General features: G+C 40.7%; 1 protein-coding gene across 1 annotated transcript in view; it reads left to right on the top strand.

Annotated features, from left to right (window-relative positions):
* Nucleotides 1-15,261, top strand: part of DNAI1 (dynein axonemal intermediate chain 1) — a 136,160-nt gene continuing 120,899 nt past the window's right edge. The window contains exons 1-4 of the mRNA XM_041461843.1: nucleotides 1-33; nucleotides 11,319-11,381; nucleotides 13,221-13,307; nucleotides 14,194-14,274. Coding sequence (XP_041317777.1) covers nucleotides 1-33; nucleotides 11,319-11,381; nucleotides 13,221-13,307; nucleotides 14,194-14,274 — 264 coding nt within the window. The remainder of the gene's footprint in view (nucleotides 34-11,318; nucleotides 11,382-13,220; nucleotides 13,308-14,193; nucleotides 14,275-15,261) is intronic.

Raw genomic sequence — 15,261 nt, 5'->3', positions numbered from 1 at the left:
ATGCCCCCCAAGGCGGCCGACAAGCGCCGGCAGGTAAGGGCTTGCCGCACTCCCGAGGTGGCAGCGCCGTGGTGACGTCACACCACGTACAGTGACGTCACACCCGGATGGCGTCACTGCGGCTCCTCGCGGGAGGCGGCGGCCCACCAGAGGGGAGGTCGCTGTGAAGCCCCGCTGTGACCCTCTTGTCCTCGGCTCCTTCTCTGAGCTCTATCCTTGGTGTGACACCAACGATGACGTCACCGTTCCCCAAACCGCCATCCTGTGACGTCACTGCGTGCAGCACAGATCTTTCCCTCCGGGTTCACAGAACCACGGAATCATCAGGGCAGGAAGGGACCCCCGGAGATCACCCAGCGCAACCCCCCTGCCGAGGCAGGGCCACCTGGAATAGGTGACACGGGAGCACATCCAGCTGGGGTTTGGGTGTCTCCGGAGGGGCAAACTCTACAGCCTCCCTGGGCAGCTGTTCAGTGCTCTGCCACCCTCAGCATAAAGTAGTTCTTCCTCAAGCTGAGGTGGAGCTCCTTGTGTGGACACTGCTTCTTGCCCTGTCACTGGATACCACTGAAAAGAGTCCGGCACCATCCACTTGTCACCCACCTTTGATATATTTATATACATTAATGAAATCCCCTCTCAGTCTTCTCCAGGCTGAACAGGGCCAGCAGTGCATGAGGACATGCAGTGTATCCTCATAAAGAGATGCTCCAGACCCCAGATCATCCTTGTGGCCTCTGCTGGACCCTCTCCAGTAGCTCCTTGTTTTCCTTGTGCTGAGGAGCCCAGAAGGGGACAGAGGACTCCAGATGCGCCTCACCAGGGCTGAGCAGAGGGGCAGGATCACCTTCCTTGACCTGCTGGCCACCTGATGCACCACAGGACATCACTGGCAGCACAGGCACACTGTGGGCTCCTAGTCACCTTGTCACCTGCCAATACACCCAGGCCCTACTAAGCCGAGCTGAGAGGTTGAAGTGATAGCTCAGGTCGCCCCGCAGAGCTGTAACCCACGGGGCTGGGTGTGGCAGTAGAGTCAGCACAGCCCTCTTGGCCTTGTTGAGTCCTGGCTGCATCATATTGTGTCATGCTGCCCCTTCAGCTGCCCGTGACTCCCTGAGGGCTCTGGGGCATTACACTGCTGTTCAAACCAGCCTGTCCCAAAGCTGCAGCACCCCTCACTCTGTCACCATGCTCTTCAGTCCTGTGACACTACAAAGTCCTCAGACATTGTCAGGCTATTTCATCACTCTTCCAATATATAGGACCCCTTCCAAGGCAGGTCCTAATGCGCTCAAGGTGTCTCCAGCCTGCCCAAGGATCTCCCAGAGACACTGAGTAGACAAGACAAAATCCTTTTCCCTACAATATTTTTAAAAAATCTTTTAGTTATACCCAGCTGTGAGTTTTGTCTCTTTCCTTTTGCTTTGCTATTTGATCTTTGCTCAGCTCAAGCAATGAAGAGGAGTAATTTGCTACCCTTCCTGGCCCTCAACTGCTGTGGGGTCTCTGTCTGTGAGACCTCACTGTAGTCCTTTGGGCTCTGTGTAGACATGTCTTCATACATCCTCTTTTAGGATAAAAAACTCAGATTAATTTGAGTAATTCCTGGGTCTTGTCTGCTACTGGAGTATAAAAGTGATTAATTTAAAAGCAGATGGTGGCCTGCCTGATAAAACCCTTTTGTTAATAGTTTTAGGTCAATCCCAATACACTGGATGTTAGGGTTGGTGGAAGGAGGGTTAGCAGGCATGTAAGCAAGAGTGAGAGAATCACTCTGACGTTCCTAATCCCTTAGTAAGTACTAAAAAGTATCAAGATACAAAGGGCTTTATAAAGTTTTCAAAGACCACAAACTCAGAATCACAACCCACATCCAGTCCTAGATAATAAAAATGTTTATGCTAAAATTGTAAAAAACCCATTAATAATGATGCATACTAAACTGGGGATGAAATGCTTGCTCTGAATTTCAGTTTCTTTTATTTTCTGAGTTTTCACAAAAATATTTTCAATCATTTTCAATAACCATTATCTCAATACTCTGAAATGGAAAGACTTTGATTGACATGTTGTTTGAAAAACTTAATGTGCTGTAAAGGCATTCCTTTTATTTTAAAGCTCTTGAAACATCATAAACTGTTTAAACTCTGAGGATGTTTGGCTTTTCACATAACTTTCATCACAATAACTTAAAAGGCAATAATTTTAACTTGTCCTGCGTTACATTTCCCATATTTGCCTTGAGCTTGTTAAATCTGATTTCTGTTTCACATCCTTTTATCTGCTAGAATATTCTTGCGGTGGAGGAATTGTGTGGTTGACTGCCTCTGAGTCCAGAGGCTTTTGCCTCATTTTCCCTGACTCAGAGTACAGATGACATCTCAGTGGCTTTGGGAGTGTGGGGGGTGAATGCCTTTGTGCTACTCACTGCCCAGCCAGGGCCTGATGTTTGATACCTACTTGGCCATAGTGGCCACTGTAAAACTAATTGGTGGGTCAAGGTTTAGATTCCAATTCTTGACAAGAATTCTTCTGTAGTATTATGCTCTTTTCCCCTGTCCCTGTGCTTTTTATTTCTCTGCTTTTTATATATTGCTTTATTCTGCTCTGCCTCTTAGGTTTTTCACTGCTGACTGCTTTCACTTTAAAAATTTTCCTCCTGAGATTGTTCTCAAAGCTGGGATACTTACCTGTATGCCTGCTCCGTTTTACCATGTATCACTTCCAGTTCCTCCTCTGCTTTCATCACTCCATGCTCTTCACAAGCTTAGTGATGAATTCTTGTTTTGTTTCTTCTTGTCCTTATGTGGGGGTTGTCTGCTCTTCTTCTGTGCCTGTCTTGTATCTGCATTATCCTCTATCATCAGTTTCTTGTTTTATTTCAATCTTTTTTCTTTATCCAGATGATTTCTGCCTCCAGCTCTGTCTCCAGCCACATGGGTGAAAATATGTCAAAGTTGGGCTGATCATAAGAATTAAAGTGTGGTGTTCTGGATGAATTACTTGACTTGACCAAGCCTTGTTTATAAATGCCTGTAGGCTTTTATATGTTTCTGTACATTAATAAAAAATTTTAGTGTTTCAATATTCAGTCTTAAAATAGTGCTGTATGTCTGGATCTTTGTGCTTCCAATGCAGCTTTGGAAATAACACCTTTGTATGTTCTATACTTCAATAGCACCATTCCTTTCATATCTGAAATACATTATGCACAATTGAGCTCAGCAACTTTTTGTAGGGATGTGGAATTATGGAAAGGCATAAACCAACTTTCCTGCATCACACTGAAGGGAATGAGTGCCTCAGATTCTCAGCTTTCCTAAAAAATTAGGTCTTCAGCATGGCAAGCAGAACACTCAGAAGGTGATGTTGACAGCAGAGATGTGTGGCATGTGCATGGGCATGCAGAAAGTCTTGGGGCAGGGAACAGCACCCTGTTGGTCTTGTGTCAGTCCTGTGTGTGGTCCTGGGTGATGAGAGAAAGTGGCAACTGATTCTGAGGTTGTTATTTTGAACGTGTTTGACAGGTTGGAAGTATTTTTTTCAGATTTCCATGTCTTTGCTGGGTAGCTCAAGGAAAATCCTTGATTCAGCTGTGTTGAGCACCCTGTGCTAGTGTGTACCTCTTTGGCAGCACCCACCTCAAGGAGAAGCAAGATCTTGTTATGGTCCCTTAGAAGATCTTGCATACATTTAGTATTTAAAATACAAAACCAGACTGTTCAATCTTACCAGTTAGGGTTAATTCCACTGCAGGAACAGATCACTTAAGCAATGTTAAGAAAGGGTGTGAATTAGGACAGAGAGGCATTTCTTTTTACCTTTGTGGTCTTGCACACCCAGTGACATGGAAACAGCTTCTTTGCTGTTCAGCAAGTCATAAAAGAAAGAAATAGACCTCTTCCCCATATACAGAAAATAATGAGACACAGTTTACTTTTCTTGTATTTTCTTATTTTCTATTTTTTTTCTTCCCCTGGGAAGGCTTTTAAAGGTGCTTACTTGTTCTTACACATGCATTGAAATATCTGTGGAGTATAAAGCAAATATTCCATTTAGTGTTGCTCAGAAAACATTAGAGAATGTATTGGCAAATAGTTCTTAAATTGGCATCCCTAGTGTGTGCAAATAAGTATCTGCTGCAGGGCAGGCTGGAAGTGACTTTGTTTCCATGCTGTGATTTCTTGCTCCTTGTGCCAACTGGTGGTTTACTATGGAGTTTGCTAATATTCAAAACAGGAATAAAAAGCTAGCAGGAAACTTACAAAATTGTTTTACAGAAGTTCCAGGCTTAGCTCTCGTAATGTCTCTATCTCTTTCTTTTAGAATCCAACAAGCGCATTACTACCTTACAAGTACATTACATTTTCCCCACAATTCTAGTTAATCTCTGTGCTGTGCTGTAGAGGAAGTGGAAATTACTGTCTCTGCTCAGAAAGATGAACTAAACTTAACAGGAGTGTTCTGTGATTGCTTGTAGCCTGATTGTATTATGGTGACAGCTAGCATGGGGAGCAGAAAGGCTGCAGGAATGTCTCTTTAATGATGTTAAAAAAATATAGTCCGGGTTTGTAATTTGCCCTGATGAGTGTTTCATTAATATGTAATCAATTCTCAGCTCTTGGAAAATTACGTTAATATGAACTGACACTTCAGCTTGTCAGAGTGACCAACCTGCATCATCCCTGCTACTGAGCTCTCTGGTATTTTAGGCTGGATCTGTGAGTCTAGGTCTACTTGTCCATCCTTATGCTTTAAGCATAAGGAGAAATTTTACATTTCTCAAGGAGTCACTGAATATTGGTGTCTGGCTCATCACCATGCAGTGACCCATTACAAGATCTAGTCTGAAAGGGGCAGTTTAATCTGGCAGTGTGGGAGAAAGATGTACTAGTCAGCAAAGGCTGTAGTGACAGCCCTTGTCCTGGATGGCAACACAGCACATGTGGTAGCAATCATTGCATCTCCTGCTTGGATAGACAGGACTGGCCTTGAGACTGAACCTGAGGAATAGACACATTTTTCCAGGAGGATTTCTACTCTCACTAATTCAGGATTCATCCTGATTTTAAGTGAACACTGGCTCTTGAGAGTGAATCTTTGCTTCCTAGGTCACCAGGATGATTTAGTTACCACCAGAATTGCCACTGACAAGTCAGAGGATTTGTGCAGCAAAATAAAATTTTTGAAAAGCAGGGCTCTGGAAAAAGCAGTTCAGAAGGAAATAGACTAGGAAAAAACTTCAGAGATTTTGATATTCAGTCAAGAATACTGAATAGCAATAGGTAATGATAGTCCTGTCTGTTTTGTATACATTCAGTTAATGAGTCTCAGATCAGCAATTAGTGATTGTCATGTCGTCAGAAGAAGTCAGAGCAATATGAAAAAAAATGTAGATAATATTTCATTATACCTCTTATGAAATGCCAGCCTAATAGGGCTTTCTTTTAAAACTTCTTTTTCATTTGCAGCAATGGTCTTTAGAAAGTCACCAGTAGTTTCTTCTTATTTTTGTTTTCCTCTTTTATGACTACTATATATCAAATTTTTTAACGAAAATTTAAATATATATAACCCAGACATCTTTCCCAAAATACAGTTGGAAATGCTTGTTGGATAGCTGAGCAGCAGGAAGACTCCCTGCTGAAGGACTTGATTTTGCAGCTATTTGTACCTCTTGGTGGCTTGTCTGCCGTGCTTGTCTGTACCTCCCATAGAGGGAGTTGTCAGAAGGGAAAGGAATATTAAATGGCATTTAAAACATCACTTGTCATCTGTTTCTTCTTTTCATTTTTATTATCCTGTTGGATTGTGGTATCCTTGGTGTAGTCTGTAGTCAATTTGTCTTGTGGACTGGCCCAGGGAAGAATTCCTAGGTGCTGATATCATACACACTGTGGAAGAAAGATCCAGAAAGAAACAGTAACTTGGGGTTTCTGCAGCCTTCATTTAAGTACGGTGACTGTTACGGGCTTCTAATATCTTTTTGCTGTTGGAAGTGTGACAATCTGTTAATTTATTTAATGTATGATAGTCGTCAGAGTAAAACATGATTAGCCTCCATTAATTCTGAATCTGGCATTTTTCTCTGGAGCACTTGAGCATCTCCCAGAGTGGTCAGAGTCATGATGGTGACCTGGAGGTGAGAAACTCCGTAATGCCTCCTGCCTGTTCCTTAGTTCCCTAGCAACCATGTCTGCTTTTTTTTTTCCCCCTAATATAAATTCCTCATGATTATTCACACTCCTCTTCTCATTAATTAATGTTATTATTAAAGCCAGGGATAGGAGCACATTTATTAGAAAGGTTTAGGAAGACAGTTTATTTTTTTTTTTCCTGTAGCAAAACCATCTTTAGTTTATCTAGAATTTGCTAAAATGTAACTATTTGGATTGATTAGTTCTTTGTTGGATGTCTGATTTAGGCTTTGGATTACAAAAAGCCCCCATCACTCCAGATGCTGAACAATATAAACCAATAATCTATAGCAACATAACCTGGGTGGACTGAAGTGCGGCAGGAAACCTACAAAAAACAAAGTGTATGACTATGGAATTAAGCTGTGTATCATAATGCCTGTGCCCAATGGAATGAAATGAATGTTTCCCTGGCAACCTTAATTCTCACATTTTCTAAGTTCTGAATGCTTCTCTTTGAGATGTTAATAATAGTCAGTTAACTTTTTTTTCCCCTATAGCTAATGTGATGCACAAAAGTGTGCTTGAATTTTAAACATGCATATGAAGGCAGGTTATTGTAAACGTCTTACTAGTGAATATTGAATATACAATCATTATGTTTATTCACAGTTATAATTTATTTTTTATTTGTATTGCAGATGTGGTCGTGAATTCTTCCCTATTGCATGAACACTGTGTGATATATTTAGGTAGCTGTCAGAGCAAAAGGATTACATTTTTAATCGTTGTTTATGGGTAATGCATTGTTACAGTAAAAAGAAGAATGAGGAAGCCATGGTGGCAGGACGCAAACTACCTAGGTGATATTGAAGACTTTTTACAGCTAATGTGGCAGAGAGAACTTTTAAGAAAAGGTATGAAAAAGGAAAGTGTTCTGGCTTTGGAAAGATTTACAGAGAGCGGGAGCTTGCAAAAAAAAACCAGCAAAAGAACAAAGCACAGATACACCAATAAAAAGGGATGTCAGGACTGCCCTTTTCATCAAGCAGCACAGTAGTATTGTCTGTGCTATTATCTGAATTAGGAAACATGGTAAAATATTTTGTATTCTTGACTGACTTGTGTTTGCTCCCCAGCTTGCTTCTTGTGATAGTTTTAAACAGGTGTACTAGTTTCTATGACCTTCACCTGCTGCTAATATTGCCAAAATACCAGGATCTCATCTTTCCTCATCTTATTTTTTCATCTTTGTGCCACCTTCCAGCTGGGTTCCAAAAGTTTGAGATACTTTGGGATGAACCTTCTGCAGCATAGGTGGCAGTAGCTGGAACGATGCTTGCAGAGCAAAGTATGTCTTTGTTTTTTATGCTGACTTCTGTAGAGTACTGAGTCAAGTGGAGCTAGAGTCTCTACCTTCCCTTGTGAGAGTCCAGAATACCCAACAAAAAAGTCATTCAACTTTTGTTGTTGAAGTAGGCCTCTGCATTGTGTTTTATCTGGGCAGGAAACAAGAGTTTTGCTGAACAGTGCCAGAATAAGCTAAGGACCAACTCCTTCCTAGACTGCTCCAGGTATGGCTGTCCTGCCTTTGTGGAGCACACATGGAAGAAAGGCCCATACCCACACTGATCTCTGTCTGCTGGCTCCCATCCTCCCACTTCAGGTTTATCTTATCTTTGGCATGGGCTGTGTCCATGCAGTGCAGCATTTGACCAAGGATCTGTGTCATAACGAAGTCGTTCTAAAGCATAACTGTTCAGGTTGAATGGAGTGGTTGGAACTTCTTCAGTTCAAAATACCAGACATAATAATTTTATGTAATGTCAGTCGTGTGCTTGCTCCCTGCTGTAGGGAACTCCTTGGCTTACTTCCAGAGAGCCCCAAAGCAAGCTGTCACAGTCAGCAAGTAGAGGCTGGTAGGAAAGCGGGCATGAAGCATGGAGAAGGCTGGTATGTCTCACTGACAGATGAAATTAAACCTCTTCCTTGAACACCCTCTCCCAGTTACACACAACAGCCATCCTTTGATAAAGGTTAAAACATGCATAGGATCAAAGCTAAGACTTTAAGAGCCTGGCTCTGTATTTTGCAATAGTCTGTAAATGTTGTTGCACTCAAAATCTTGTTTATGGGCAAAGAGAAGGCACAACTTATAAAACTAAAAATTTAGTGTCAGTGTGACTGAAATTTTAGTCTAAGCATTATCGTCTTTAAAGGTGTGTTCATTAAAGAAAATAAGAAATACTTCTGTGGAAAAAAAAATCATTAACTGTGATACTGCAGTTAAAGTTGCTGCATAAAAGCTTCCCAGTTTCCACCTCTTTTGTAGTATTGTGCTTATCATTCTTCCAGTGCTCGGATTCCTGAAGTTGATGGTTTGATTTTGCTGTTGGTAGTGGTGTTGGTGGGAATGTTATGATAAGTTGTTAGCAACTGGAGACCTTCACTGGGGAGGATTAAGATGTCCATTTTGATGGTTTCTTCTTCACCTGAAGTTTATTTTATATGCTAGCTAATGGATTTTCACATTTCCCTTTTTCTATTGGTCTGGTTCTCCACATTACACCTGATATTACTTCATGTGGTGCTTTTTCAGTGTGCTAGATACTATTTTTTTCCCTTCTTTGCTACACTTAAACCAGATTTTCTTCAGTTCTGCTGTCTGCAGATCTGCAATTCTCTAACTGGCCAGTGGTTAAATGCTTACAGCAGTGGGGTCTGTGATGATGATACTTGAGTATGTGCTCCATGTCTTATTATCCCCTGCCTGTACTCCTCTGTGCCATATCCTGAGTCTCCTCAGGGTCTCTCTATCATACCAGGCCTGTACTGCATCATTAAATTCCACATGTAAAACCATGACAGTAGCAGACAAAGACAAGGTAAATAGAGCCAACTAGCCACAGGTCTCTGGTTGATTAGAAAAATTGTTAATGCTCTACTCTACAAACTCTTTATGGTAGGGGAAGCAGACCAGGGTGCGCTCATAGCTGTAGCTTTTCTTTAGTCACGTTTAGATTTTAATACTGGTGCAGATATTTATTCAAAGGTGGCTCTTTGGGTTATGTTAATTGAAATCTGTGCAACTGCTAAAACCAGTTATCCTCAGATCGCCTTGGCAATGCCTTTGCTAATGGATAAATCCTTTTGTAGACCCATTTACAAAGGATAAAAAATTTCATGTTTAAATTTAAGAATCTGATTTTGATTTGGATCTGAATAAAACTCTGCTCTGAAAACCTGTTTAAGTCACTTCAATTCACACATAACAGGGTCCTTGTCAGAGTGAACCCTTTGTTGCCCATTGCCAAGCAATCACACAGGGGAGACAGACCAGCTGCATGATCCAGTCATCTCAGTAGTGGTTGTGACACAGGACCTCTTAGCCTCTCTGCTCTGCAATCAGCCCATGGTGGAACTATAAGGAAAATGTTATAACTTTTATTTTCTCCACCTTTTTCATCACAAAAATTTGTATTTCGAAGTAAGACATATTTTCTAAGCACAGAAATGTATTGTTCTGCTCGTTTTTCATGAGTTTTAATATGTATCTTATGGAATAAAGATAATTCCTAATGCCTTGTTAGTAACAGCAGTTTTATGTGTCTTAGCTTATACAAAGAGAAATAACATAGAGACCCTGTCTCACATTTTTACTGAACTTTGTTCTCCTCTGAAAATATTTCTTTTCTGAGTTCTTATTGTCAAGACTTAACAAGTAATGGGGCTTGATGAACAATGCTTTGGGATTCTGGGTCGAAGTCTTTCTAGCTGCTTAATTGTTTAATACATAGAAAGTAGGTGGTGGAAGTGAATATTAAATTTTCATAATGAGGAGGAATCGTGAGGGGAGTGTACAAATCTCTGCGGAGGCTTGTGTTCCTGAAAGTCTTCTTAAGACATATGGAAGACAAGAGGAAGAATAGATGTTGTAATAACATGGGGCTTTCCAGAAGAGGAAGAAAGAAAACCAGGTGAGAGAAACAAGTAGCAGACTTAAAAAGCAAGCAGTTGTCCTTTGCATTACCATGTAGTTGTACTGCTGGAGTCCTTGCTGTGGAAGTTGTGCATGCTAAAAATGTGCATAGATTCCAAAATCACAGAATAAATTTGTGGAGAAAATGATTCACTGATACGGAATAGAAAGGATCGCATTTCTGGTTCAAGTCCCTGTGGCAAGCTAAGAGGTCACCCTGGAGAGAACAGAATGGATACTTTCTTTTGAGCAGTGTTAGTGAGAGATACTTGGCTAGGTGGACCTTTGATCTGAGCTGAAAGGCACACTCGAATGTTCTTCTGAAGAAAATCAATCAGCCCTTGGGAACTTGCTCTCCCACCCCTTCGTTTTCCTTCCCTCTTGTCTAGTATCCCCTTCTTTTCTGTCACAAAGTCAAACACTTTTTTCTAAGTAACTCCTCTGCCTTTTTCATCCATACCGTCAAATGTCATTTGTGATGCATCCTGAAACTGTTCTTGCCAAGGTTTCTAATGTTGTTTCCTTTGCTCGATTTACCAGCTCTCTGCCTTCCTTCAGGGTTCATGGTCCTGTCTGTCTTAAAAGGATCCTCTTGATTTCCTCTCCCACTTTGTGTTAAATATTCACAAATCTTGGTCAGTGGTGCCCTTCTGTTATTTATTGACTCTGGGTAGGTAGTGTCCCTCTGTAAGGCACCCTATAAACAACTGTTTAATTGTTTTCCTTAAAGCCTGTCATAATATTTTTTCTGTGCTTTCATGTGTGCAGGGTGGTTGACAGTGGTTCATTTCCCAGCTGTTCATCAATGTTTTCCATGTTTTCTCAGGCCCATGACTTTGTGGGTGTGGATCTAATGTCTTTGGGCTCACTGTGCCATGCAAGCACTTAAAACAGGGGCAGCCTTTTAGTGTGCTTGGCCAAGGCACTGAAATGTGTGTATGACATTTGGGTGTATGACAGACTAGGACAGACTGGTAGTGTTGTACTAGGACAGAGCCTGGCATTTTTTCATTCTGAAAAATCACTGCCTTGTGTTGTGAAAGTGACTGGTTTTCTTTCAAATAATTTGTACACAGAATGCTAGCATACTCAGCTTTTAAAACATTCCATTGTAGCAAGCATCAAACTTTTATTCTGATTTGGTTAAATCCAGAAATAAGGTGCTTTGAAAGTTTATGTTGGATGTTTTCTCACTTTAGGGCCAAGTTGGACCTTCAGGAGGAAAGGCAGGAAAAGCTGGTAAAGGTGGACATAAAAAAAGGGTAAGATTCTCAAGTCTTAAAAAATGTTTTTCCTTTTTTCAGCTACGAGATGCAAAAAAAAAAAAAATAGTCTGAACAATAAGGGGTTTTAATTATAAAGTTGGTAAAATATCAATTGATTTAGCAGTAAGAGGTTGCTGTAGGTTTCTACTGAGAAGGGAAATACACCAGCAAATTAGGACAAAAAGTATCACCTGGAACAAAAGCACAATTTGGGTAAAATACAATATGTAAAGATTAAATTAAGATGTTTGGGATGTGAATTCCAAAATACTAGCTGACTCAGACTGTGAGAGATCTGCCTGCTCAGTTTAGAAAATTCAAAGCATAGCCCATATTCACTTAACAAAGAAGTACAAGCTGATAATAACTCATGATAATGTTTTTACTATTGGGCAAATAAATTATTTGAATACATTGATTTAATCTACCTTCCTCTTATTTAGCTCCACTGGGAAGGGTGGGAGATCCATGACAGGGGTGGAAGAACAGTCTACATGCCTTTAAATAGACATATTGATAAAAAGTTTTTCACTTTCTTGGGACAAATCACAGTCTCATTAAATGTACCTCTTTTCACCATTTAAAAAATGGGAAGTTATTTACTTTTTAATGAAAATCATATATAAAAATGTTAAAACCACAATACTTCTTATCTGATTCACTGGGGAAAACAGCCACTGAACTAACTGGCATCAGATTGTGTATGATAAATGTCCTGCAAGTAGGTGTTCATGTGGGGACCATTAAATCACAAACAACTACCCTGCAGTCATCGTCTCTTGTGCATCAAAGCACCTTGCCTTCCTTACAGCTTGTCTCATTTCAGCTCCCTTGGGTAAAGAAATAAGACTGCAGCCTGTGAGTTTCCATGGGCTCTTGGAATATGCAAAATTCTCTGTTACTTTCAGCCACTGCACATTTTGACACAGCGTTGTGCTTTTTACCTTTGTGGTACTCTGCAGGTAGCAAAGCATTGCTGGGTCCAGCCTCTATAGCTTCAGCCATAAGCTGTAATTATGCCTTGGACTCATCCTCAGCTTTGTATGGCTGTAAAATTAGCAGGCCTGAGAGAACTGTATTTACAAAAATGATTGATTTATTTTAAATCGACTCATTACACAATTTGAACTGAGGGAGAAATTTTGCCTGGAGCAGTTAAGCACTTTAATCAGCAGTTTTGTGTTCTGACAGTTTTTTCTGTAAGGACAATTAATTGAAATTCATTCCTGCAGTGATTCATTTTCTTTTTAATGACCTTATATCATGACATCAACCCAGTGCTAGCCCAGGGAGAGCAGCAGTCTGTTGTTGGGAGAATGGAGACATGCTGGCCTTTGCAAGAAATTGGTTAACATTTCTCCAGGAGCCACATCTCTGCAGCTTTGTATTTCAAACTAAATTCTAAGAGTAGCCTATACAATAACAAGTCAGGAGTAATTGCAGGTTCTTGGCTTGTGCCCTTGAGTAGTCCTTAAGTCCTGTAATACCCTTGGGTATTATGTGGTAAGGGAAACAGAATTGCCAACTTTTAACCTGAAATTGAAGTCGAATCACTTGAGTTTTGTTATTGGAGTTAATTCGGTTTTATGCCAGGGCAGGAATTATCTTCAGACTGCAGGTCCTCCAACCCACTGAACTCCTGCTGGCAAGTGTAGCCATATAAAAATCTTCAGATTTTGGCCTGCCATTTGTGTTCTTCTGCTCTGCTCAAAGCAAAGATGGGTGGGGGAATGTTGTTTTTATCTCTTTGCTCTGTGCCTCAAGAAGTGCTGCTTTGCCAAGGAGCAAAGCTGTCAGAGTCTTGTTGCATTTTTGGGCTTGTCGTTCCGGTTCTAGGATGAAGATGACTTTCCTGAAACGGGAGAGGACTTGTCGACAAGGGCTGCAGTCAGATCCCCAGATCAGCTGGAGCTGACTGAAGCTGTGAGTAAAGCAATGCCTGTCTTGTCATGAGGTGTGTGTGAATCTCCATAAGCAGAAGCATACACATCGGTTTTGGGGGAAATTCTGCAAGAGTGAAACTCCAGTACATGCTGAAGTACAATGTCTGCACTACCATATGAAATGGCTTCAACAAGAAAAAGGGAGAATATGCTATGAAACCCAGTTCTGGGCTTAAAACACTGTATCTGCCTGGAGGTAATCCAAAAGTGAAAGTGGGGCTGGGGCATCACTCACTTAAGGAGGACCCAGAGCCCGCCCATAGCTTTTCAGGTGCCTGTGTGCAATACACAGGACAGGGAAGTGTCCTACAATTTTATTGCTATTTCTTCTGTTGGTTCAGTAGCATTGCAATTGGTCACCCTTCCAATTGCACTTGTTTCTCTCTTCTCACTGCCTTATAAAACTCTCGCATTGTTCCCTGTCCTTAAGCACTGTGACAGGGGAGCTTTATGTATATCCTTCAACTCAGGCACTAAAAATAGTTAGCAGTATGGTTTTTTTTTCCACAGTGGTCAATCCTGAAAGTACTGCTACTAAGCTTATTGTTTATTTTTGTCAGTGTAAATTTTAAAGACACAAGTTGTCTGTCTCACCCTACAGTATGCAGTTAGCATTTTTCAAGTGCTACCATATCTTAGATAAGAATTAAAATCAAGAAAGCCCATTAAAATACTGTGGTATGAAGCAGGATGACTGTTCTGGGTTCCACTCTGAGACAGGTTGGTCCCAAGCACTGTTCTTGTGGTGGCATCAGCTGTATATGAGGTTTCTGCAGTGAACTGTGCATAAACATGGGGATTTTATTGCTGTACATTGTATTAGTAGTGAAGTTTTATTTACAATACCATTTTTTTCCATTCCAAAGGAATTAAAACAGGAAATTACACGTACCTTGACAGCTGATAATCCCCATATTCCCCAGGATATTGTCAGATTCAGCTTTAAAGTAAGTGTGACATGATGTATAAAACTGGTTTTCTTTTTGTTTTTTTTTTTTTGTTTTTTTTTTTTTTTTTTTTTTTTTTTTTTTTTTTTTTTTTTTTTTTTTTTTTGCAATTAATTGGTTTTGTGTTTTCCTTTGTTTTATAACCAGGTAAATTTTCTTTTAATGTGGCTACATCTTATTACATATTTACTGCCAATGGTTCTTAAAGGGTTTTTGTAGAGAGTAAAAGTCTAAAAGCATTGATTCATTTATTTAGAAATAGGATATCACACTGACAGAACAGAATCTGTCAGTGAAGTTAATAATTACACCTGATCTCAGGTAGTTACTTTTCCCATTTTGTGGTGGTTAAAGGACAAAAGGCAAAGTCTGTTAGAATTATGTCTCAGCATCCACACTTGAAGATTGAATTGTAGGAGAGCTCAGAAATTTGTTTTGTGAAATTACACAAGCTTTATTTGTGATGAGTAGGAGTGAGCAACAGACAGCCAGAAAATATCCAGGAGTCACACCTTCACATTTATATGTGCAGGGCACACACTGCGTTACCCTGGAGCAGCCTTCTGCTGCTACCATATACAGCCAGCAACACAGGCAGTCATGTGGGGAGGGTGGAGTGATGGCTTTGCTATGAAAGAAAGGGAATGTAGACAGCTCCTCCAACTCTGGCATTAAATTATTCCCAGATTTAGGCAGGTGTCATGGTTTAATCCCAGCTGGCCACTAAACCCCACACAACAATTCCCTCATTCTCTCATGAGTAGTGAATGGTAGACAGAGGAGAGAATCAGAGGAGTAGAAGTGAGAAAACTCATGGGTTGAGATGAAGACAGTTTAATAGGGAAAGCAAAAGCTGTACAAAGCAAAACAAGGAATTAGTTCACAGCTTCATGCAGATGTTCAGCAATCCCTAGGAAAGTAGGGCTCCATGCCACTTAATGGTTGCTTGATAAGATACACATCATCATTCCAAACATTCCCCCCCCC

Source organism: Pyrgilauda ruficollis, unplaced genomic scaffold (genome assembly GCF_017590135.1).
Source record: "Pyrgilauda ruficollis isolate IOZ18807 unplaced genomic scaffold, ASM1759013v1 scaffold155, whole genome shotgun sequence".
Classification (NCBI taxonomy): Eukaryota; Metazoa; Chordata; class Aves; order Passeriformes; family Passeridae; genus Pyrgilauda; species Pyrgilauda ruficollis.
This window is presented reverse-complemented; position numbering and strand designations above follow the sequence as displayed.